This window comes from Danio rerio, chromosome 11, assembly GCF_052040795.2.
Source record: "Danio rerio strain M-AB ecotype USA chromosome 11, GRCz13ab, whole genome shotgun sequence".
In the NCBI taxonomy this organism is placed as follows: Eukaryota; Metazoa; Chordata; class Actinopteri; order Cypriniformes; family Danionidae; genus Danio; species Danio rerio.
The window spans coordinates 28,883,034-28,906,792 of record NC_141031.1 but is presented as its reverse complement, the minus strand read 5'-3'; the positions used below and the strand labels follow the sequence as shown (position 1 = coordinate 28,906,792).

Genomic DNA, 23,759 nt, shown 5'->3' with positions numbered 1-23,759 from the left:
ATAAATCGTAACAATAGTATTCAGCTTAAAGTACTTAATTAGGGCAAGGCAAGTTAATTTATATAACACATTTTTACACACAATGGTAATTAGTGCTTTACGTTGACAGGAATAAAAGAAACGAGTATAATCCTTTCTCTGTTAAACATGATGTGGGAAATATTAAAAAAAAAAAATTAACAGGGGGGCTAATCATTTGGACTTTAACTGTATATGTGTGTTTGTGTGTGTTTGTGTGTGTTTGTGTGTGTGTGTGTGTGTGTGTGTGTGTGTGTGTGTGTGTGTGTGTAAAACTCACCCGTGTGACTTGACATTGAGTGCTGAACACAACCTTGGCGAAGGGGTCTGACAGTCCATTGTCATCAGCTGCAATGATGCCCCGCGCCTGATAAATGTGAGCACGTAACTGGAAGTAACGACTGTCTGGATGAAAAGACAGAGAGCAGGACTGTAATTTTCGGGCAAATGAATTCAAATGTCATCCTAGTAAAAATATATTGGTTTTTCGAAGCTGCCTGAGGTAAATTATGGAGAAGTGTGTTTGTATTGGATGAAGTACCTTCCACTGCTAATTTGGTGGGAGGCATGTTACGGGGAATTGATGCACCAGATGTCGCATCTTCGTAAATGGGTCTAAACTCTGCTGGAAGACTGGTGACACAGTTTTTGGCATACTTTGTGATACCCAGCCACATATAGACTTCTAGCTTGGCGAAGATTTCCCCCACTGGCCCTCCAGGGGTCTATAGAATGAAAAGAAACACAAATTAAAACAATATATATTTTTGAGAGTTTAAAAATTAAAAAAAAAGAATCACTCATGCAATATTAAACTGTTTTTTATTATTTTATTATGATTTATTATTTAATTATGTATTATTAGTATTAATTATTAATATATAATATATTATTAATAAATACTAAAGCACTATAGTATATATTATTAATAAATACAACATTATAATATTATTTTTTTTATATAATAATTATAACTTAATTATTTTATTTCTTTTTTTATAGAATAGTGCTTATCACAAATTATCAGTGTAAATATATTTTTTTAATATCTATATAATTCAAGTCCAATTCTAATATTTATTCCAAATAACATTCCATGCCTCTTGCAACAACATCTCTTCTCTCATACATACATTTTCATCACGTGGAAAATCTGAATATACAACATATGTTTTGTATAGTATAACATTCATCATTTTATGTGTGCAATAAAAAAATCAAGAAATGCACCAATTTAAGAGCTGCTTTAAAATATTTGGTAAAAATTGCTGTAGGAAGAGTATAAAAGAAAACTAAATTGCAAGAATCTCTTTTGTAGTTAAATATCAATTTATTTCTATAAATGTATCCTTACATATATACTAGGGTTGGGCATCTAAGCTATAATGCCGATCCGATACGCATCTCGATACAAAGAATACGATCCGATATATTAGCGATACATTTGTGACATATTGCGATGCAACACGATACGATTCACACCCATATCACGATACGATGCGATATTTCAGCACTAACTTATTAGATCAAGTTTATGAGATGATGTGAAAGAGGATGCTGTGCCATTGAATGAGTTTGATTATTTATTAACCAAGCAAAACCAAGACTTTTTTTACAAACTGGCTCTTCTCTCAGAGCCAGAGTGTCAGTTTACAGTAGAGGGCCATTTTAGAACATATAGCACATATTATTTAAGTATTTTCAAGATAAACAGAATGTATAAGTGCAATATATATTAAATATATATATATATATATATATATATATATATATATATATATATATATATATATATATATATATATATATATATATATATTTGCACTCTTTCAACATAAAGGTTTACCATTGCACAACAAGAATTGTGATTTAACTTTTCAACTATGAAAACAAGTTTTACAAAGATATTTTGCCACTGAATATTCAAAACTTAAGGTTGTGAACTAGCAGTGTTATGCTGCTTTGAAACATCACTATCACTGTAAACAACAGGCTAATAAAAATATAACAAACCAGCAATCTTCTTGCTGTGAGGTGGTCAAACTACCCACTGTGCCACCGTGACACCCATTATTTTTATCATCATTATTATTAATATTATTATTATTATTAATATAATTATTATAATTAAAGAAAAATTAAGAGGAGGAGATGTTTAAAACCTTCGTTCTCCGTGACACTAGGCTGAATATCTTTGCAGATGAACAATGCAATAGCATTCGTTATTGGCGTAGAGCGCACAAAACTGTTGCGCACGGAAAAAAAACTTGCAATGCTTTTCTCACCACTTTTGGAGCTGGTTGAAGCAGTGCGAAAGCCGGGGATGTATGAACACTGGAATATGCTTTCACAACAACACCGTGGCGCCGCTTCAAGTGAGATTTCAGATTAGTTGTACTGCCCGCGTATTTTACAGATGAGCGGCACATTTTGCAAATTGCATCTGTCCTGTCATGTCGTCCATCCTTAAATCCATAATGTTGCTTGCCATACTTTAGATTTAAAACTCAGTGAGGAATAAAATGTTTGTTTTGCTTCTCGCGCTTTCTGAGGGCGCTCCACTAGCTTCATCCGCACACCTGATACACTGAGTTGTAGTGTGAGTGTACACATCCGCAAATCCGTTGCTAAGGCTTACTTTATGTAGGTCGATTAAATTATGCGCCAAAAACAGGTTGACAACACTTGTTAATAAATAAAAAATACATTCTATATTAAAAATATAAGCTGTATCTCGGAAAAATCGATGCATCTCGCAAAAACCGATGCATCTCGATTTGCTTCCAAAATTTCATTCGTCCTCTGCTGCTCAACCGATGCACTCGCATCGTGCACGCGCATGACCGCGTATCGATACATATCGATGAATCTTCCCATCCCTAATATATACAGTATATAAATATTTTAGAGACATCATTTTAGTGATATATAGAGATTTTATTATGGTAGCATAATATTTATTATTCTAGTATTTCTATAGACACTGAATAACTGTTAAAATGTAGCATTCATGAAAGGAGATAATGTTTTGCTTCTGCTCTAATAGCTACAAAACTAAAAATGTTTCTAGTCTGTGTTAAAACTTTTGCTCTTTATATTTTTCCCCTTTAAAACCCAGCTTACAAAGCCAAAGATTTAATCCCTTATAATCAATGTGCTTCAATATCTTGTCCTGTATTGTTAAGGAATATGAGTGTCAACACTAAAATAAAAACAATCTGATCTTATGAGTATTTGACTTGTTTTAACATTGCATGCGTTTTTTTTTTTTTTGTCAAAAGTGGAAAAGCTCAACTTTCAGAGCCTGTTTATATCTATAATTAGCATGTCTATTTATGATCAGATCAACAAAAACACTTCAGGTTGGCCTCTTTTACCAGTGAGTTTTATTTTAGAAAACAGCAAATAAACTGCTTCAAAGAAAGGAAGACTGTGTGATATAATGCTTCACCTTCATGTACACAGCAGTGATTTTTCCGCAGTCTTTTCCTTTCTCCTCCTCCACCAGAGAGAAGAGGACAGAGGGTGCAGGAATCCTGGCGTAGGCCACACGTCTCCCTCCACTCAACATCCACAGGAACACATCAGGCAGAGTGCTCTGAGGCTGACACATCACAACACAGACATTCACATACAGATCTGCTGCTCAAATATAGACTTATGTAGAGTGTGTTTATATTAAAACTGATGGAATTACCTCAATAGCCAGAAAGCGGAGTCTCTTGGTGATATTTCTAAGATCTGCTAGTCGGTCTTTAACTGTATTTCTGGTGACTCGTTTTCTCACTCTTAGTGTCTGCTTGGCCAGCAAAACCTGTCAGGGGAAAAAAATGTGAGGTTTCAGATTTTTATCACAAACCTACAGAAAAAAAAATACTGGGAAATTATTTAAAAATAATAATAATAAAATAAATAAATATAAAAAGAAATATGTAATTATTTAATTTATTCCTGTAAAAGATGTTTTTTTAGCAGCAATAACCCCTGTGTCTAATGATTTTTCAGAAAGCATATGCACATTTAATGTTTTGATTATTGGTGCACAACTATTATTAATGCTATTATTACATTGAATTACATTGATTACATATTTATGTGGAAAGTGTGGTCATTATAAGGAATCTTTAATGAATATGTTATATATATATATATATATATATATATATATATATATATATATATATATATATATATATATATATATATATATAGTATATATATATATATATATATATATATATATATATATATATATAGTATATAGGTAGGTAATATAGTAATAGATAGATAGATATTGTACATAAAATAGGTTTACATATAGTTAACTAGACAAATATTTAGTTGAAATTATTAAAATAACCCCCCTGCAAAAGTTTACATACCCTTAATTTTTAATACTGTGTGTGATTTACAAGTGCTTTTTCTGCTTTGTGATGGTTGTTTACGAGTCTCTTGTTTGTTCTGAACAGTTAACTAACTGCCATTCTTCAGAAAAAATCCTCCATGTTCTGCAGACTCTTCAGTTTTCATCTTTTCGCTCAGAGGATGATTGAGGGACTCAAACACTACTGTTTAAAAGGTTTAAACCCTCACTGATGCTCCAGAAGCGGGAGGTTGGGGATAAAATAAGAATAATATTCTTTCTTTTTATAATTTAGTACTGCCCCTCGGAACAGAAAATACTTGGATTCATCCTGAAACACAAATTAAGTGCTAAACTTGATCTTCAGATTCAAAATGCCAGAACGCAGAAGAATCTGCAGAAGAAGGATTTTTCTGAAGAACAGCAGTCAGTTTAACTGTTCAGAACAAACAAGAGACTCATGAACAGCCATCACAACGCTGAAAAAGCACTTGTAGATCATCAGGACAACACACACTGTATTGAAAATCAGGGGTATGTAAACTTTTGCAGGGGGTTATTTTAATAATTTCAACTAAATATTTGTGTGATGAACTTTATGTAAACCTGTACAATACAATATGTTACTCTGAACAGTGCTAAATGAAAAAGAATGTGCATTTTGTATGATCTCTCTTATTTTGTTAAAACTATTCACATTTTAACAAATTCTCTGAAGGGTGTGCAAACTTTCGAGCACAACTGAAAATACATTAACTCAATCATTCATTCATTATGGTGATTTTAATGCATCCTTGTCAAATAAAAATATTAGATCATATTTTACAATAAAGTTTCACTGGTTAATGTATTTACTAAAATGAACTAATAATAAACAATACTTGTACTGAAAAAATTTATTAATGCATTATAAAAAATTTATTCATGCTTGTTAACGTTAGATAATGCATTGTGAGTTAACATGAACGACTTTATTACCATTGACTAATGTTAACAAAGATGAACAAATACGGTAATAATTGTATTGTTCATTGTTTGTAAATGCATGAACTAATTCAACCTTATTAACCTAAGTGTTACCAAATATTAATGTAATTTAAAAGAAAGTCTCATTTGAATGAATTTGAATGAAGTGCTTTTACAAATATATGAAGCAGTACAACTATTTTCCGCATTAAGAATCATAAACATTTTCTGAGCATCGAATCTGGATATCAGAGTGATTTCTGAAGGATCATGTTACACTGAAGCCTGAAGTATTGATGCTGAAAAGTCAGCTATGCCTTCCCACAAATAAATGACTACTTACATAATTCTTGCATAGAAAATAACAATATGAAATTAACAAATTTACCAATAATATAGTGATTAAATAATATATCATGCCAAACCTTTTGTATGACATTCCCAATATACTCTGTTTGTCCCACTTAAACCACAGCATCACTGGTGTACTTCTATTATACCAAAATCAATCCAGCCACTCACAATGTTCCTCTTGATGAGCCCCACGCGGCATTTATCCAGGTTGTTTTGGCGTGGATTCCTCTTCCTTTCTAAGTTGCTGCTGTACTGCCTGAGGACCATTGAGAACAGGCTTTGTGTTATCCATAATGGAAGAAACAGCCGCACAACACAAAAATCATGCAAATGTGTCCTACTTGCAAGAGGAAAAGAACTCCAGAACAACATCCACCAGACGCTCTTTAGCCTTTATTTTCGATCTTTTCAACAGCATCTCCACTTCATCAATGCCATATTCCTTGAAGAAAGTAGGGCAGAGATTAATCTTGGAGAACTCCAAGAATAAAAATGAAATGGATGTGATTGCAAGTATTATATACAGCTCCTCCAGGGTTTTGAGGGACATTTTTCTGACTTTCGAAGCCTAAATGATTGAGGCAGTTTTACTCAAAAAATGAGGCAACACTTGACCCATGTCTGAGGCATTACTTGACCCATGATGTTTGCTGTGAAATATATACACAATATTGTCAAATTTGCAAAACAGTGGGCACTGTATTTTATCTTTAGGAAACTGAGAGAAACAAATAGAGAAAATGTCACATAAGGGGGATGACACAGCTGTGAGTAAGAACAACAGTTTATTTTAGATATTAAAAGGAATGATATGAACAAGTAAAGATCAGGAATGAGTAGAATATAGAGAAACACACAACCAGAAGAGACCAGAAGGGAAACACACTAGGAGAAGGAGAGACTCAGACACTGGAGACCACAAGGAACAGAACAGGTAAGTATAACCGTGAAGCCTTATGCGATGAGGCCGGACACTGAGTAAAGGACAGTGAGGGGTTTTATTGGCGTGCAGGTGCGTGACTGATTAGTAGACAGGTGACTGTGATCAGGGTGATTGAGGTTATTGTGGCTGTTTCTCAATATGCGTTCTTCAGTGATCTTGCGTCCTGGTGTTCTCCTGTAACATCATCATCAACTGCCAGAGTTCAGTTCCAATACTCAAGACCACAAGAACAGAGAACGAGTGAAACTTCCTGGATGTGTTCTTGATATCGAGGATGCTTGGATGCAGACTTGAGCACTGAACTCGCACTAGAGGTCCCATGAGGTCATTGCGACTGAAGGGGGAAAAAGCCCAGCATTTTATATGGGTTTATTATTAAAATTCAGAGATATAACTCATTTATCTCAGGAGTTTCCCTAAATTAAACAGAACATTATCATGAAAATCTTAAAAAAGGAACACATTAAGGGTGTTTATTTGCTGAAATTCATATTAAAATCTGTTTTATTTATGTTGTGAAACGTATATTTGTAAAGTCTTTATGCATAGTATATATTGTGAAACAGGAAAAAACGAAAAAAATGTTGTATGAATGCTGTAATGTGTAAATAATTTTCATTTTAAAAATTGCGTAAAGGTCATGTGACCTTCAGGAAGAATGCAGCATCCTATTTCTCACAGGACACATTCTCTGTTCTTGTGGTCTCCCGATACTGGTCTTGACAAGAACGCAAGTCCGTTCTCTGCGTTCTTGGAATTGAGAAACAGCCTGTGAGTGGGGAGAACCTGGCCTGGCTGTGTTTCTTTCCTAAGCGTATGAAGCCTGCTGTATCATATATGATATACTGTAAGCTGTTTTAATGTAAAATAAAAATATACAAAATAAACTGTCACCAATTTTTCAAACTAATAATAGACAATGCAAATCGAGAAGTTAGAGATATTTCAATCTGAACTTTAATTAAAATATAAATAAAAAAAATTTATATAATTGATTACCAGCAAAAGTCAGTCCAAGGCAACGCGTTTTAGCACACACTTGAAGGCAATTTTAAGAAATAGCCAAATCAATAAAGGCTTTTTAATATTCTTCAACATTTTTAGAATCAGAATCAGAATTACAAAGCTTTATTGCCTGATGTGTTCACACATACGAGGAATTTGTTTTGGTGACAGAGCTTCATTGCAACAGAATTACAGAAACAGGTCAAAAAAACAGATAATAAATATATTTTAAAAATAGAAGTAAGTAGTAAATGCAAATATACAAATTGACGAGCGTATGTACAAGTATATTACTGTATACAACGTTATATGTGCAACTGTTATGTGCAAACTGGCATGTAAAGTGTGTTGTTAAAAAGGTGTATATGTCTGTAAAAAGTGTATAGCAAGTAGTAATGTTGGTTCCACAATTACTATCATCAAGTGTTTATGAGATGGATTGCCTGAGGGAAGACACTGTTTCTGTGTTGGGCTGTTCTGTTCTGTTTAGAGTGCCTTGGACTGACCTTTGTTGTTTATTATGATGAATCCCTTACCCAAAGAGCATCGACGCATTATTTAAGCTAACCCTGAGCCTTTTTTGTTTGATTTTGGATTTTTATAATTGGTTACCGTTTGTGGTCATGCACATAAAATTCATGTATTTGGCCATTGCACATAGCGTGAATGGTACATTAAAACAAAGTGTGACCAAAAATGTCAAAGTGAAAGCAAATATTTGGTGGAATTTGATAAGCTCTTGTGTGCTGTCAGGATGTTTTCATCCACGCTGGGGCTATTGAGTCTTAATTTGGCCACAACTTTCTCTGCATTTCAGCAAATGAAATAATTTTTGGTGACAAATCAGACATTTATTTTGGGGAAATGCTTTGGAATTTTTCAAAAACTAAACAATAAACCCTGGGCAAATTAACCATATTGTTATTTTCCTGGTTGTTTTGACCCCATTGACTTCCATTATAACGACATTTTTGGATTGCAAAGCCATGACACTATTTAACAGGTTTTCCCTGTTGAGAAGAGCTACAATTTTCAATTTTTACTGATGATCATCAGTTGGCACCTTTACCCCTTCAGGCTTGCCAATCAAAAAATGTCATTATAATGGAAGTCAATGGGGTAAAACAGACACAAACATAATCAAAAGGTCAACCCAGGCTCATTTTGAAAACGCACCGCTATATACATTTCTGGAGAGCTGCAAATACATCTGAGGAGGTACATTTTTAGCAGTTTTTGTATTCGTGAATCCACCAGAGGCCGCTGAGTATGCTTTTTCAGATCTCAAATTTCTCTCGTGAGTGCCATTTGCACTTGCTGTTTACATAAAAATCCACCAGCGGCCGCTGTCAACCGACTAATAGACTGAGTCACCCTCCTCCTACTCTGAGCCCAACCTAAAGTATTTTCAAAAGCACTGATTGACCCATCCATCTACTTCCCTAAACCCAACCGACAGTTTTAAAAAGCAATCCAGAAAAAGAAAAACCCTTGCCTGTTTTTTTACCACGTTTTCATATTTTACCTCATTCTCAACCTTTTATTTACTTATTTATTTTTTGGTTTCGGTTTTTGTCTTACTTGCTTTCTGGAACCATTCTTTGCCAGACTCAAACACCGTTGTCGTGATTAACTCCTCTCTGCGTTTCAAGTTTGCCGACATACATGCAAGCTACTGGACAAACTAGTAACACCGTGAAAGCAGTCTATACCAAGATAAGCGGTCAGCTGGTAAGTGCGAAAAGGAACGGCGTCATACCATCCCGTAGCATTTGATTGAAAGAAGAAATGCAGCCACACATACTTCTTGCTACATCATTTGCAATCTTCAGAAATGTATATGGGGCTACGTTTTCAGAATGAGCCTATGTTGGAAAGGGTAATAAATTTGAACAATACACAAGAGTAAACTTTGCATTTAAATCTGCAATCACAAGACACAAAATTCTGGAGGGACTGAATATTAAAATGTTGTATTCATAAACGAGAAGAGTGTAATATCTGCTAAATAGGACTTGCCAGTCGTTCGGCCATCTTGGACAACCAGTTGCTGTTGTGGAATCTGAAAGTGTGGTCCTCAAAGTAGCTCCACACAAAGATGCACGGTTTCTCTCGAAAAAGGGGAATGCAACTAAAAGATCTGAATGATAGAAAGAATTGTTTACAGCACTGCATGAAATGATTAGCAGTCGAGCCTGAGATGATCATGTGACCTGTCATATTCAGTGGGTTGAGGTCTTCTGGGTGCTGTGATGGACTGGTCTCGAGGGTTCACAAGTTCATCTCTCTCCAGTTCATCATCTGACTCCAGCAGTGGTTGTCTGTCCTCAGCCAGATTCTCCTGACTGCCGCTCTTGCTGGACTTCACTACCACCTCTGCTGTTTTACCATAGTTCCCTGTGAACACATAGTTGCTGTTGTTATTCATTCATGTTCCTTCGGTTTTGTCCCTTTACTCATCCGGGGTTGCCACAGCAGAATGAATCGCCAACTTATCCAGCATATGTTTTACACAGCGGATATGCTTCCAGCTGCAACCCAGTACTGGGAAACATCAATACAGTTTATTCCAGGTGTGTTTGGGCAATAATAATAATTGTTTTATAAAACAGACATGGCGTTTTTTTTTTTCTTAAATCATATTTTGACTGATCAGCAACTTCTCATTTGTGAGTAAATATCAAATGTTTTAAATTAAATTAAAATGTTTTAACCATGCTATTACCTCTACTTTATTACTGCAAACAATTCATCATTTATGTGAAATTATTCATTTTAGTCATTCATTCATTTTCTTTTCCTTTTAGTCCCTTTATTAATCTGGGGTCACCACAGCGGAATGAACCGCCAACTTATCCAGCATTTGTTTTATGCATTGGATGCCATTCCAGCCGCAACCCATCACTGGGAAACCCATCCACACTCATTCGCACACATAAGCTGCTTTTCCACTATCGTGCCAAACCGTTCTAAGAACACTTCGGTACGGTTACGGTTGTTTCTCCACTGAGCCTGGAACGGCGCGGCACGATTACAAACCGTTCTCAGCCCGGAATTCTCGGCACGGTTAGACAACCGTGCTGAACTGTGCTGACAGATTATGTGTGTTGACGTCGCGACTCGGTTGCTAAGCTACCACAGCTGGCTCAGCAGAAGCGCGCTAGTCATCAGACATCCTCAATAAACTACAGTACATTTAATATAAAATAACGATCCAGGTCTAAACGATACAGTTTGAAAAGGGTGGATGATTTCCTAAATTAATGATGTTAGTGGTTCGTATGGGATCGTATGGGATGAGAGCATAGAGCAGTCTCTGGCAGAGAAGTGAATAACTCATCACATTCTTACGAAGATATTTTATTCATTAACGTTATTATTTTATTGACTTGAATACAGACCTACTTCGCCTGCTGAATGTGAGTTTATTGCACGCAGCGCTGTATTTCACAGCACAAAACTCGCTCTGATCTGGGAGAAACATGCCAGCGACTTGCGCTGCTGACTTTTTTTCCTGCTGCGCATCGAATAAAGCGAATAAAGTCACGCTTAGCATCGTCGATGTCCAAATTCCACAACAACATCACGATATATATATCCATGGAACACGAACTTGCAGACTCTTTTAACAACGAGGAAATAATTGCACTTTTTAATTCAAAGCCAGGACAGCGTGTTAATACCGGCGAGACCACCTGAAGGACGTCGTGTTGTAATGTCGGCCGTCCAAAAGACTTTGCTTGAAAGCTTTTCGGAGCGGCACTGTAACTGTCCAAGGTACTGTTGTATGATTTATATTATAGCATATGCACTAATAAACAAGTCAAAAGAATGAATGAATTAAATAAATATGGATTCTTAAATGTCAGAATTGCTTTTCCTCAAAAAATATCAATACGTTTTGACAAATGTTTTATAAAAATAAAATGAGCATTTTTATCATTTCAGCTATAGGCAATTATATGATTCAATTATACATAAGTTATATGACATTTATGAGGCATGTATGTTTCTGTGTTTTAGTTTTTTTGTGGTGATCTTTATATAGGCTAGCTACGCAAATATTTTCTAAAACGTCTAGCAATAATTCGCCTACAGCTTGTTAGTTAATATGAACACAAAAATAATTATTATAATAAAAATAAAATGATCAAAATAAAAAGATAATAGAGCAGCATTTTGCTAAATATAATAGTGCTTTAAATGCTTTAAATCCTGCAATATACGTGTTGTTTCATATTCGTTTTTATTTTCACTTGCTGCATTCGTTATTTAATGTTTGAATACTAAAACAAATAACAGCCATCGCTTAACTGGTTTCATTTTACCATCAAAATGTAGTATATTTTATATCATTATCAACTTTTGATATAAAAACGCAGTGTAATTTAATTAATTGTTAAAAATGAAATAATTTATGTGCTGTGTTTTTATTTTATTTTATTTTTTTTTTTTATTATATTTCTGCCACTATAATACAAATGCACTATTTTTGTTGTCTTATCATTGTTTATTTTTCTGTTATGTTCAGAGATTTTAAATATTATTTATATCCCCTCCAATTATTTTTAATCATCACGTTACATTTTGGTAATTTTCCCTCCAAATAAAATTTAGCCAGAGCTGCGCAACATATAAATAAATAAGGGTGCACATTTAGCACCCCTATTTCATAGAGCGGCATAACAGTGTTTAGTCACATGGTTGCTTTTGCTTTTATGAAAAAAAAAAAATAAATAGTTTCGGCTCTTATTTAACTTTAGTTGAACAAAGGGAGCCGTTTACATTGCGTTACCAAGGCAACTACTGATGCGTTTTGTGTAATGTTTTAAAGAGCTTTGTCGCAGCACGACAGTGGAAAATGAAACCGTATCCGTGCTGTCTGGCCCGGTTTGGCACGGAATGGAACAGTTCTGTTTAAAGAACGATTCAGCACGATAGTGGAAAAGCGGCTATACACACACTATGGACAATTTGGCTTACACAATTCACTTATACCGCATGTCTTTGGACTTGTGGGGAAGGAAGCACTCAGAGAAACCCACGCAAACACAGGGAGAACATGCGAAAAGTAATTTGAACTTTTGGGTAAACTAAGCCTTTAATTATAAAAAGAAAAATACAAAAATGTCTCAAATTGTGTAAAATATAAAATAATAGTTTATTTACACTAAAGTGACCACAGAGTATACTAAATAGCACTGGATTAGTCTTACCTATAGAGAGCTCAAAGGTGACAGGTTTGGAGCCAATAGAAGGATCTATCATTGTCACTTCAAAGAAGGAAGCAAACAACAAAAATTCATCCTTCTCTCCAGTGAAATTCTGCAAGAGGAAATAACAGATACAGCAGTGATTAACATCGAACATCAGCATGACTGCAAGTGTGATACTGAATGTAGAGGAGAAATAGACAATCAAGTCAAGTGAGAAAATCAATCACAAGTTTTAAAACAACACACACAATAGTGGTGAATCATCATGGAACTATTCACTGTTTTAAGAGATTCAAGTGAGTAATTCTACGACTCACTCGTTGATCCTCCTATTTGTTTGTTTTTATTTCAATGTTTTAAATGAATTTATGACATTTAAAACTTAATTGTTCAGTCACTGTGCTTGACGTAAGTTGAGATGACTCAAAAAAATTTTTACAGTGTACTCTAAATCCAGAACTAACTGTTGTATAAAAAGTTTAATTATATGTTTTTTATGATTCACTTTTTAAAATTTTCTTCAATAATTTAACAGCACCATTAGTTTATAAATTTTAGCATGCTTTTTATGGCGCCTTTCCCTTCCCCTCCCAAACTGTGTCAGTTACAGTAATTAAATGTTGCTATCATAAATTCAATAAAAAGATAATCAATATAAAATCAAAAAACAAACAAACACATACAAAAAAATGGTAAAAATAGGCAATTTAATTATATTAAACAAGCTAGAGTGGTCACAGACCTCAGGAAGAGGATGAACTTCTTCCACTTCCACAGTCACGGCAGCTGGTACTTCAGCACCGACATCTTCAGATTCCTCTGCCGGCCCGCTGGGACTCTGCACTGATAAATAAAGAACGCTTGTCATTTATTGGGGTATATGAATCTATAATTCCAATATGTGAAAAACAGTTGACTTTACATATTGATATTATTATCCAATCCTAATTCTACCCCTTAGCCCTTGCCCTTACCCCTCAGTTTGCACATTCACGTGACGTGGTAGGGGTGTCCCAATTCTCTTTAGCTTGAAGGCGTAGGGCTAAGTGGAAGGGCTAGATACCCCTCAAACTGAGATTTTTCAGGACCACACTTGAAACAAAGGGGTAAGAATATTTCCCAAAATACATTATCTACAGCGACAGTATGGCTGCACGCGGAAGTAGAGAATTGCACAAAGTAGTATTATTTGTCATTATTATGAATTTTTACAAAAAACAAGCATATGTTTTAATACATTCATTAAGACGTTTGTGTTTTAACGTCATTTTAAAAAACGTGCTTTAAAAAACCCTGCTAAAACAAATGCCGCTAAATTTCGCTACCTATAATCCCTAATAATAACTCCTGTATAGTAGTTTCACAACAGCAGCATGGCAGCACACGGAAGTAAGGAGAAGCACAAATGACAAATTGGTCATTATTTTTCATTTTTACAACAAACAGGCACATGTTTTAATACATTAATAACAGCGTTCATGTTTCATCATCATGCTTTAAAAAAACGCTAAAATTAAAACTGCTAAATTTCGCTATCTATAATCCCTAATAGTAATTCCTGTACAGTAATCCCACACTCGAATACCCTGTCAGAAAGGTCTAGTGGCTGGGTATGAGCTTTTTACCGTGTCTGCTATAATGTTAATGTAGTTTTTGGTTTGTTACATTAATGAATATAGCCACTGTGTAAATGCACAGTACAGTTACAAGCTTATTGACATAATATATCACAATGATAACATGATATTGTTGCCTTCAGTGATTTCCTAAAGATGAATACCAAAAAACTGGAATAATTACAGCAGTCGCGATCGTCGATTTCATATGAAGTAAGAGATCACAATGACATATGAAGGCATGTCCAGGTGTTGTGGTGGTGTCCCATTTCTTAGGGGTAAATTTTGAAGCCCTTCCCCTTCGCACTCTGTTTCAATGACCAAGGCGAAGGGGTAGAGGTACAAAAATAGAATTGGGATTGGCCCTATAAGTTATTTCACCACTGTCAAATGCAATTCCCACACTTTCTTCATTGGTCGAACAAACAGGTAGCTCCGCCCCAAAACCTCATGCCTGGCTGGGCTAATGTTGTTACACCTGGCCAATAAAGTCCAACATTGTGTATGGAAAAGCTGTACTTATTTTTTTCCACTAAAAAAATAAACGATTTTAAAACTGTTTCCTGTAGTTTTTTTACTTGATTGTGTCATTTACAGTCTTTCACTGATAAAAAAAAAGTTAGTGTAAAATATAAATTTACAATGTTTATTTCGCTGGCGCACATAATCAGTCTAACTTAATTCAATCACTGATTTTCTTGTCGGCTTAGTCCCTTTATTAATAGGGGGTCGCCGCAGCAGATTGAACTTATCCAGCATTTGTTTTACGCAGTGAATGCTCTTCCCATCACTGGGAAACATCCATACACACTTATTCACACACATACACTACGGACAATTTAGCGTACCCAATTTACCTATACAGCATGTCTTTGGACCTGTGAGGGAAAACAGAGCACCCGGAGGAAACTCACGCGATCACAGGAAGAACATGTAAACTCCACACAGAAATGCCAACTGACCCAGCCAAGGCTCAAAACAGTGACCTTCTTGCTGTGAAGCGATCATACTACCCACTGCGCCACAGTGATGCCCACTGTCTAATTTACTTCACTGAAAAAAATGTTTTGGTAATCTTCAACCAATGTCTGATCATCTGCTTCTACATATGCAGTGGTGGTTATTCTCTATTGGTGTCAGCTTGACGACTTCAGTCACAATATTCTTAACCATGCCCCTCTTATCGTTAGTTTGCTATGAGAGAATGATGCACAAAAGAACAACTTAATATTCAATTTCAGTTGGAAATACATCAATATGCTGAAATAAAAGTCTCAGCAACTTCTGAATCATGTGGCCTTTCAGTACCTAAAGCCTTAGGCCTTAGATTTCTATCTTAGGCCTTACATGTTTGTCCAAATTTCATGTACTTCTATGCTTTAAATCAAAGTTTGTAAAGCTGAGATTCATTTCATAGTTAGTTGGTTTGATTTATGATTGTAATGCTTAAATGAATCTATTTTTTAACAAATTTCTTTGTAAAGAAAATATATTTCTGGAGCCAATACTTTTAAAAAAACATCGATGAGCACAAAAAAAAATACTTTAGTACCACTAGGGGTTCAGATTTAAATGATTACAGTCAGTATGTAAAGTTGCCATGAAATCAAAATTTACTCTTTTTATTTTTCATTCACAAAGTAGTGCTTGTAATTAATGATGTATCTGTGTACTTCATTATTTTGAAAAATGTTTTTAAAGGTTTATAATCTTCTATCAAATACCAAAACTCTTGAAATAGCTTTTTTTCTGGTCATTTTAATGCAATAATCCAATTAGTTCCCAATTAATGAAATATTGAACACCCGTACATTTTTTTTCTAATTTCAGGACCGTTTCAATTGGATGTACGTCACAATATTAAAAAAATGACAGTCTTAACTTCTGTTTCATGGCAACTTTAAAGTAAAAAATGAAATCAAAATTATGATTTTGTTAGCTCACATTGATGGTTTTGTGGTGAACAATTCATCTGTGCATCTCATTAAGAAAAAATGATTGTTTCCCCTTGTAATCTAAAATTAAAATCTGAAAATGCACTTCCTGTTTGTTTTTAGTAAAATTTTCAGATTATGTCGGTCTGAGGTATTGAACGTGGTTAACATACTTAACCCCGCCCCTTCAACTGTCAAACAGAAATGGTGAGAAGCAGGTTTCGAGCTTTCTGAATAAAATGCCATGTTTACTACATCCAATCAGCTTCCAGTTGAATAAACCATGACCACTGTTTTCGCATTTAATTTTCCGTTTCCATAAAAATTGCATCACAATATGTCAAAAAAAAAAAAAACGGTCACAGCTACAACTTCATGCAGACTTTAAGATCAATTAACTGATTTTTCCTTAATCGTATGATACTACCTTCTTTGCTGCCCGTTTTCTTCTCCTTGGACTTCCGGCTCCTGCGTTTCAGATTGAGCCTGCTGATTGTGCTCTTGACATTAGCGATGGCCTTGCTCTCCGTCACCACAGCCGTAGGTGAGAAGTAAACCTCCACGCTGAGCGACAGCAGTATTCTACCTCTGTAGAAGATGCCGTCACTCAGACCTTCATTAAGGTCCCGGTGGATGTCTCTCAGAGTGGAGTTCTGGGGGGAGCCGTAGAGATTGACCCAAGCAGGACCAAAGGTGGGATTGAAACCTGGTAGGTGGGGAAGAAAATGGGAAGAAGGTTGCATAATGTGTAATGAAGTAAAAGTTGTTCAGTAAAGAGTCAAAACGTGAGGTCACCAGAAGGAATTTAATGCTAAAATTAGGGATGCATTGATTTTTCAGCTGCAGATTATTTTCAGTTGAAAATGCCATCAAGAATAAAAAATGTATCAAGTATATAGAAAAAATTAAAGGGCAACCCAGTGGCTCAGTGGTTAGCACTGTCGCCTCACAGCAAGAAGGTTGCTGGTTTCGACTCCTGGCTGGGCCAGTTGGTAAAGTTTGCATGTTCTACCCAAGTTCGTGTGCTCCCCAAGTGCTCCATTTCCCCCAACAGTTCAAAGACATGTGGTATAGGCGAATTGAATAAACTAAATTGGCCGTAGTGTATGTGTGTGAATAAATCTTTTCCAGTACTGTGTTGCAGCTAGAAGGGCATCCGCTTTGAAAAACATATACTGAATAACTTGACGGTTCATTCCGCTGTGGTGACCCCTGACGAATAAAGGGACTAAACCAATAAAAAATGAATGAATGATTAAAAAAAAATTATAACGCATTAGTTTCAGGCGAGAACCCAGTTTAACTTTTTTTGACTGTATTTTAGTTTTATAGGCTGTGATTATTTCTGTATTTACAAGAGACATTTAATAGTAAGTTATAAGCTATAATTTTCCTATAATAATATTGATTTAAATATTGGTAAAAAGAAGATAGTTACATTAGACTTTGTTAAAAATAGCAACATTTATAAGTTTACGTTAAAATAAACAGACAAAAAAAAATGTTGCCTGTTTTAAATGCTGATTTTGGAATTGTCCCCTCATTCAATTACGATTACATTCCATTTTCTTTTCTGTTTTTATCATAACACATCCATTGATTTGATGCATGGACAAAATATTTATGACATTGTTTTTATTCCTTATAAATGTGGAATAATATTTTTAAGTTCATTCTAAAATGTTTTCTCTCCAATTTTTTGATACATTCAAAAATGAAATGTGTGATTTTTTCTTCATATATTGTAAATTATATTAGATTAGATTAACAATAATAATATAAAAATTAACTACAAAAGTCTAAGAATTATACTATCAATTAATTAAACAAAAACACATTTAAAATATGTATTTTTGAGTTGTTTTTTGACTAAAGGACATCCTGAATCATTGGTTTTCACAGAATTGTCATTTTATGAATAAGTAATTAAAAAATTCAGAAACAAATATGGAAAAAGACAGATCAACCAAAATTGCAAATCCTGCTACTTTTGTCCCAACATCATTTAAATGTTGTAAACCAAACAGTTTGGATTCCCATTGGCTTTAAATATGTTTTTGACCTTACAATTGAAAAAAAATATATAAAAAAAATAGGCGAATAAAAACTGACAGGGTTAGCTGACCAACATTCTTCAAAATATCTTCTTACATGTTAAAAATAAGAAAGAAAATAATCTAAGATTGAAACAACATGAGTTAGTAAAGGAATTAGCATTTTTGGCTGGACTTTCACTTCAAACTTCATTGGTCTACCTTTAAACTAACCATTTCGGTTGGGATTGGAGATCTGAAGAAGATCCAGGAAGTGTGTTGCCACAGCCACATCTCCAATGTTGGCATCATCAAGGATCTGGATTTTGATTCGTCGAGCAAGAGGAGGAAACTGTTCAATAAAGGATATCTGTTCATTCCACTCTGGAGCATTGGTGTTGCTATCGACTGACGTTTCCCCCTGTCAAACATATAAAGACATTCAGTTTAAACTTTAGTTAATTTTACTATGTAGTTCTGTAATCTATCTAGGCTGTAATGAGGAAGAGAGGGTTCAGGTTTGACTTCACTTGAACTTTTCTCAGATAAGACAAGCTCTGACATCATAATGATTTATTTAGCGCTGAAATGTTTGCTAACTCCCTGTGTAGCAAGACTCCGAGAACAGTTCAAATACTGAACACCTCTGCCCATTTAACAAACAAACCACCATCAGGGTGTGTGTGTAAGTGTGTGGCGTTTGACCAAATGATATTTCACAAGGTTATATGTTATGCTGAAATGAATTCAAGAATGAAAACACAGTGAGGAGAACAATATTAGGAAAAGAAAGCCATGGGAAGCGTTTTCATTTGATCATTTGACTGTATAAATAGTACCATCTAGGCATATATCAAGGAAAGAGCACAAGCAAACACATCGTGAGAAGGTTTTTCCTGTTTAACTCTCATAATGTATTTGGGTTTGCTTTGACCATAGAGACAGACAGTGTTTAATATAGGAATGATCATTATCGTGTGCTTTAAAATTAATGAAAAACATGTTTATATGCTTTTTAAATTTATTAATCTAAATTTTACAATTATTAGATTTATATAAGTAAGAACCATTTTAAAAAACGTAAATCTTTCAGGATGGGGACATTTTAAAGCAGGGTATATAAGCTGTACATTTACATGTCAAAAATACTTTATGTAAAAGGTTTATTAGTGCTACATTTGTTAAAGATATATACAGTTGCAATCAGAATTATTAAACCACCTCTGAATTTTTTCTTTTTAAAACATTTCCCAAATTATGTTTAACAGAGCAAGGAAATTTTCACAGTATGTCTGATAATATTTTTTCTTCTGGAAAAAGCAGTTTTACATTTTTTAAACATCATTTAAAGGTCAAAATTATTATCCCCTTTAAGCTATATTTTTTCAATAGTCTACAGAACAAACCATCGTTATACGATAACTTGCCTAATTACCCTAACCTGACTAGTTAACCTAATTAGTCTAATTAAACCTTTAAATGTCACTTTAAGCTGGATAGAAGTGTTTCAAAAAATATCTAATCAAACATCATTTACTGTCAATGGCAGATAAAATAATTAATAATAATTTTTTTTAGCCTTTTCACATTTAAAACACATTTAGGAATAGTATTTGAAAATCTGAGTTCAAAGTTTTGAAAACTTGTTATTTTTCCATGATAATGTGAATGTTAGAACAAATAAAAACTTTTTATTTTGTTTTAAAACTTTAGTAATGCATTTGGTAATAAAAAATAATAAAATAATAACCCTTTTAGTTCATTTACATGCATCTTTAGGTTCACTTTATGTGCAATTTACAAAAAAAATAGGATTAACCAAATACCATTCTAAAAAAACAGTAACATTTCAAACTTTTAATTTCACTTAATTTTTTAAAAATGTTTTACAAATGAGAAGTTGATCTTACGACAATTTTTCTCCAGTTAAAAATAATTTTGACTGTTAAATAATATTCATTCATTCATTCATTATTTTATTCCTTTTCCTTCAGCTTAGTTCCTTATTTATCAGGGGTCGCCACAGCAGAATGAACCAACAACTATTCTGGTATTTGTTTTACACAACAGATGCTCTTCCAGCTACAACCCAATACTGGGAAACTCCCACAGGGAGAACATGCAAACTCCACACAGCAATGCCAACTGGCACAGCCAGGATTTAAACCAGGGACCTTCTTGCTGTGAGGCAACAGTGCTAACCACCAAGCCACCGTGCCACCCCTCTGTTAAATTTACGTCTAAATAAAATGATGATAACCTCTAATAATATTATAATTCTACAGCTCTAATTAGACATAAAATTTGACAGATTTAAAAAATCTGCCAGCACTTTATTTTGAAGGTCAAACGTTCAGAATACATTCTAGTATTATATGACATGTAGTAGTGAAGTTACTTTTACAGTCAACAGAATGTCTAAAAGAGACTACCAAAATAAAGCACAGCCAAACCTACCCTTTATATATATATTTCAAACAAAATAGCTAACATAAAGAGCAGAAACAGATAATCACCTGCTGGCCGGCGAATGTAACTTGAACATAGGGATCAAGGAAGACCTTCTTGTCTCTCATTATCTTCCCCATGAAACCAGAGTTCATGCTGGGCAAACCTTCAGCTCTGTAGATCTTCAGGATAAACTTAGCCCAGGGCCGTTCGGATGGCATCCTCTTCGGAAGGAGAAGGTTTCTACAAGACATGTAAAAATGTATATTAAACCAAACACATCAATGCTAGTAACCTAAGAACCAAATATTTAATACTAATGTCTTCACTTCAGGGGAATGAGTCTACGAGAACACTGTGAAACAGAACAATGAAATTATATCAATTGATTAACTTTCACACAAAAGTGCATTGTACTTAAAGCAATAGTTGACCCAAAACTGAATATTCTGTCATCATTTACTCCTCATTCACTTGTCACAAATCTGTTTGAGCTTTAAACACAAAAGAAGATATAAAATGTCTTATCCATTTACTTCCATAGTAAAAAAAACAACTATGGAAGTCAATGCATACTGGTTTTCAACATTCTTCAAAATATCTGCTTTTTCTTTCAATGAAAAAAATAAGCTTATAAAGGTTTGAAACCACTTGATGATAAGTAAAAAGTGAGTAAATGTTTTATTTTTTGTTGAACTACTGTTACATTAACTCAAAATTTTAATGTATTAAGCTAAACCTAATCTGGCATCCTCTACATCAGACTATAAGGAAAATAAATGTTAAAATGAAACGCTATTGTGGGTGTTTTAACCCAGATTAACCCAGGGAGCCATCAATCTGTCTCTAATGTTGTGCTATGTTGAATTTACAGGGGGTTTCTGTTACAGTAAAGAGCAGTGAGGAACACTGACATGTAAAACAAAGCAAACTCTTACTTTTCAATGTCATCGTTCTGGCTGCCAGCTGGTGCCAGGCTGGCCATGCCCATGGGGTCTCCTTTCATCACCACACTCACTGTGCACTTCACATAACCTTTAATACCCGAGCGGGTATCTTTTGGGTCAGTGAGTGGAGCCCATTTCTGGTAAAAACGGTGATCTGGGAGATATATTAGCCGTGTTAAGTTGTTGCAATCAATGCTGCTGTTTCTAAGTAGACCTATAATCATTCTTTTTCTCCACTGGTGATGAGATAATTATCGCCATTAAAATGCCTAGGGAATGGTATTACTGTTTTAGCAGTGCACTGAACACTCAGGCTGTTTTTTTGTAGTAATATGTATATCAAAGCAATTAGAATTTATGGTTTCCTAAGCTGGTTTAGGTAAATATTAATAAGTATCAAGCTACAGTACCTGGCTGCTGATATACTGTGCTGATGTCAATCTTAAAGGATCCTATGTGAGTCATCAAAAAGGCAAGGACTTTCTTATGAACCACCTAAAAGAATGGAAAGATATCAAGAGAACACAAATACCTTGTACATATATTGTTTTAGTGATAACAACAGGGATGAAAACAAATTATTTGTATAAAAAATTATTAAAGAATTTTTTTTTTCTGCGGACAATATTTCTTCTAAATATCAAGTAAAAACACATATAGAGCATCAATGGAGTATGTGGACAGCTGTTGGTTTTCAGCCAACGATAAACTTCTGTTAATGTGTTCTGTTCAGTTGTTCTGTTCAGTTAATTTGACCGTTCCTTTTACAGCATTGATGTTATAATGTAATTAAAGTATAATCAGTTAAATAGACTTCAGCACTCAAATGACTTCAGCATTTAGAAGTTCAGGTGTAAAATGAGATGAAAGATCAAATCAGCAGCAGCAGGAAAACTGCTAAATATTTTTCTAATTTCCATATTTTAAAATTGTAATTTAATGCAGTGTTTCTTGTCTGGTCTGAGAACTTGAGCTGGCTTATTTAAAATTAAAAATTCTAGTGCATATACACCATTGGATGAAATGACAATCGGTCAAATAATTTAAAAATGCCATGTATTCATATGTTTATATTCATTTTAAGACAACACAATACCTAATTTTATATAATTTAACGTAATTCAAATTATTCAAACCCTATTTTTTAATGACTACAAGGAAAACATTTGTTATACTGACCAACTGTACACTTAAAAAAATATTTTTTTGCTTGATCAAACTACTTATAACTAAGTAGTTATAAGTAATTCAACTAAAATAAGCTGAATCAACACAATTCTTGAGATTTCACTGAGACAACTTAATTAATGCTCGACCCAAATAAATTTGTTTAAAGTGTTAAGTTATCTTAATCGATTTGTGTTGGGACAACATGAATGAGCTGTGTGGAACTCTGCATTTTTTCAGTGTAAGTTTCTGAAAAAAAAATATTTGTAATCATGTTTTATTGTACAGCATTTATATTTTATTGTACATGCTCCATTGTGTTTTGTCTTTAATGTAGTTTGTCCTGCAAATTGTTTTCTTCTCCCAGTTTTTTTCTTTATTGATATTTTAAATTAAATTTTTTTCACCTTTTATTGGGATAGGATAGTGGAGAACAGCCAGGTGCTTAGGCTAAAGTTTTTTTTTTATTGCGCATTGCATGTGTCTTTTTCTTTGTCCTGCTTTTTGTTGTTTCGTTGTTTTTTTTTTGTTATCCTATGCACTCCCATTCCAGCGTGATTCGTGCTCTGATTGGCTGCTGGTCTCGGAGGCCTATATAAAAAGGAACTTCCGGCAGAGTTCGAGGAGCTCATTTGTGGTGCGACAGTAGCTGGGAGTGGAGCTCCTGGATTTCCCTTACCCCTGTTCACATTGTTCACACGTTTAACTTCTTTTGAGAGTTTGAGCTTGTAGGGGTGGCCTGCCTATTT

General features: G+C 34.3%; 1 protein-coding gene across 1 annotated transcript in view; it reads right to left on the bottom strand.

Moving 5' to 3' along the window:
• Positions 1-23,759, bottom strand: part of fer1l4 (fer-1 like family member 4) — a 72,135-nt gene that overhangs the window by 33,512 nt on the left and 14,864 nt on the right. The window contains exons 12-26 of the mRNA XM_087273746.1: positions 22,254-22,338; positions 21,835-21,997; positions 20,965-21,139; positions 18,683-18,869; positions 16,843-17,121; positions 13,608-13,708; positions 12,866-12,974; positions 9,863-10,046; positions 9,669-9,789; positions 6,043-6,143; positions 5,870-5,957; positions 3,716-3,832; positions 3,470-3,622; positions 560-743; positions 299-423 (exon numbers count right to left, since the gene is read on the bottom strand). Of these exons, the coding sequence (XP_087129872.1) occupies positions 299-423; positions 560-743; positions 3,470-3,622; positions 3,716-3,832; positions 5,870-5,957; positions 6,043-6,143; positions 9,669-9,789; positions 9,863-10,046; positions 12,866-12,974; positions 13,608-13,708; positions 16,843-17,121; positions 18,683-18,869; positions 20,965-21,139; positions 21,835-21,997; positions 22,254-22,338 (2,172 nt within the window). The remainder of the gene's footprint in view (positions 1-298; positions 424-559; positions 744-3,469; positions 3,623-3,715; positions 3,833-5,869; positions 5,958-6,042; positions 6,144-9,668; positions 9,790-9,862; positions 10,047-12,865; positions 12,975-13,607; positions 13,709-16,842; positions 17,122-18,682; positions 18,870-20,964; positions 21,140-21,834; positions 21,998-22,253; positions 22,339-23,759) is intronic.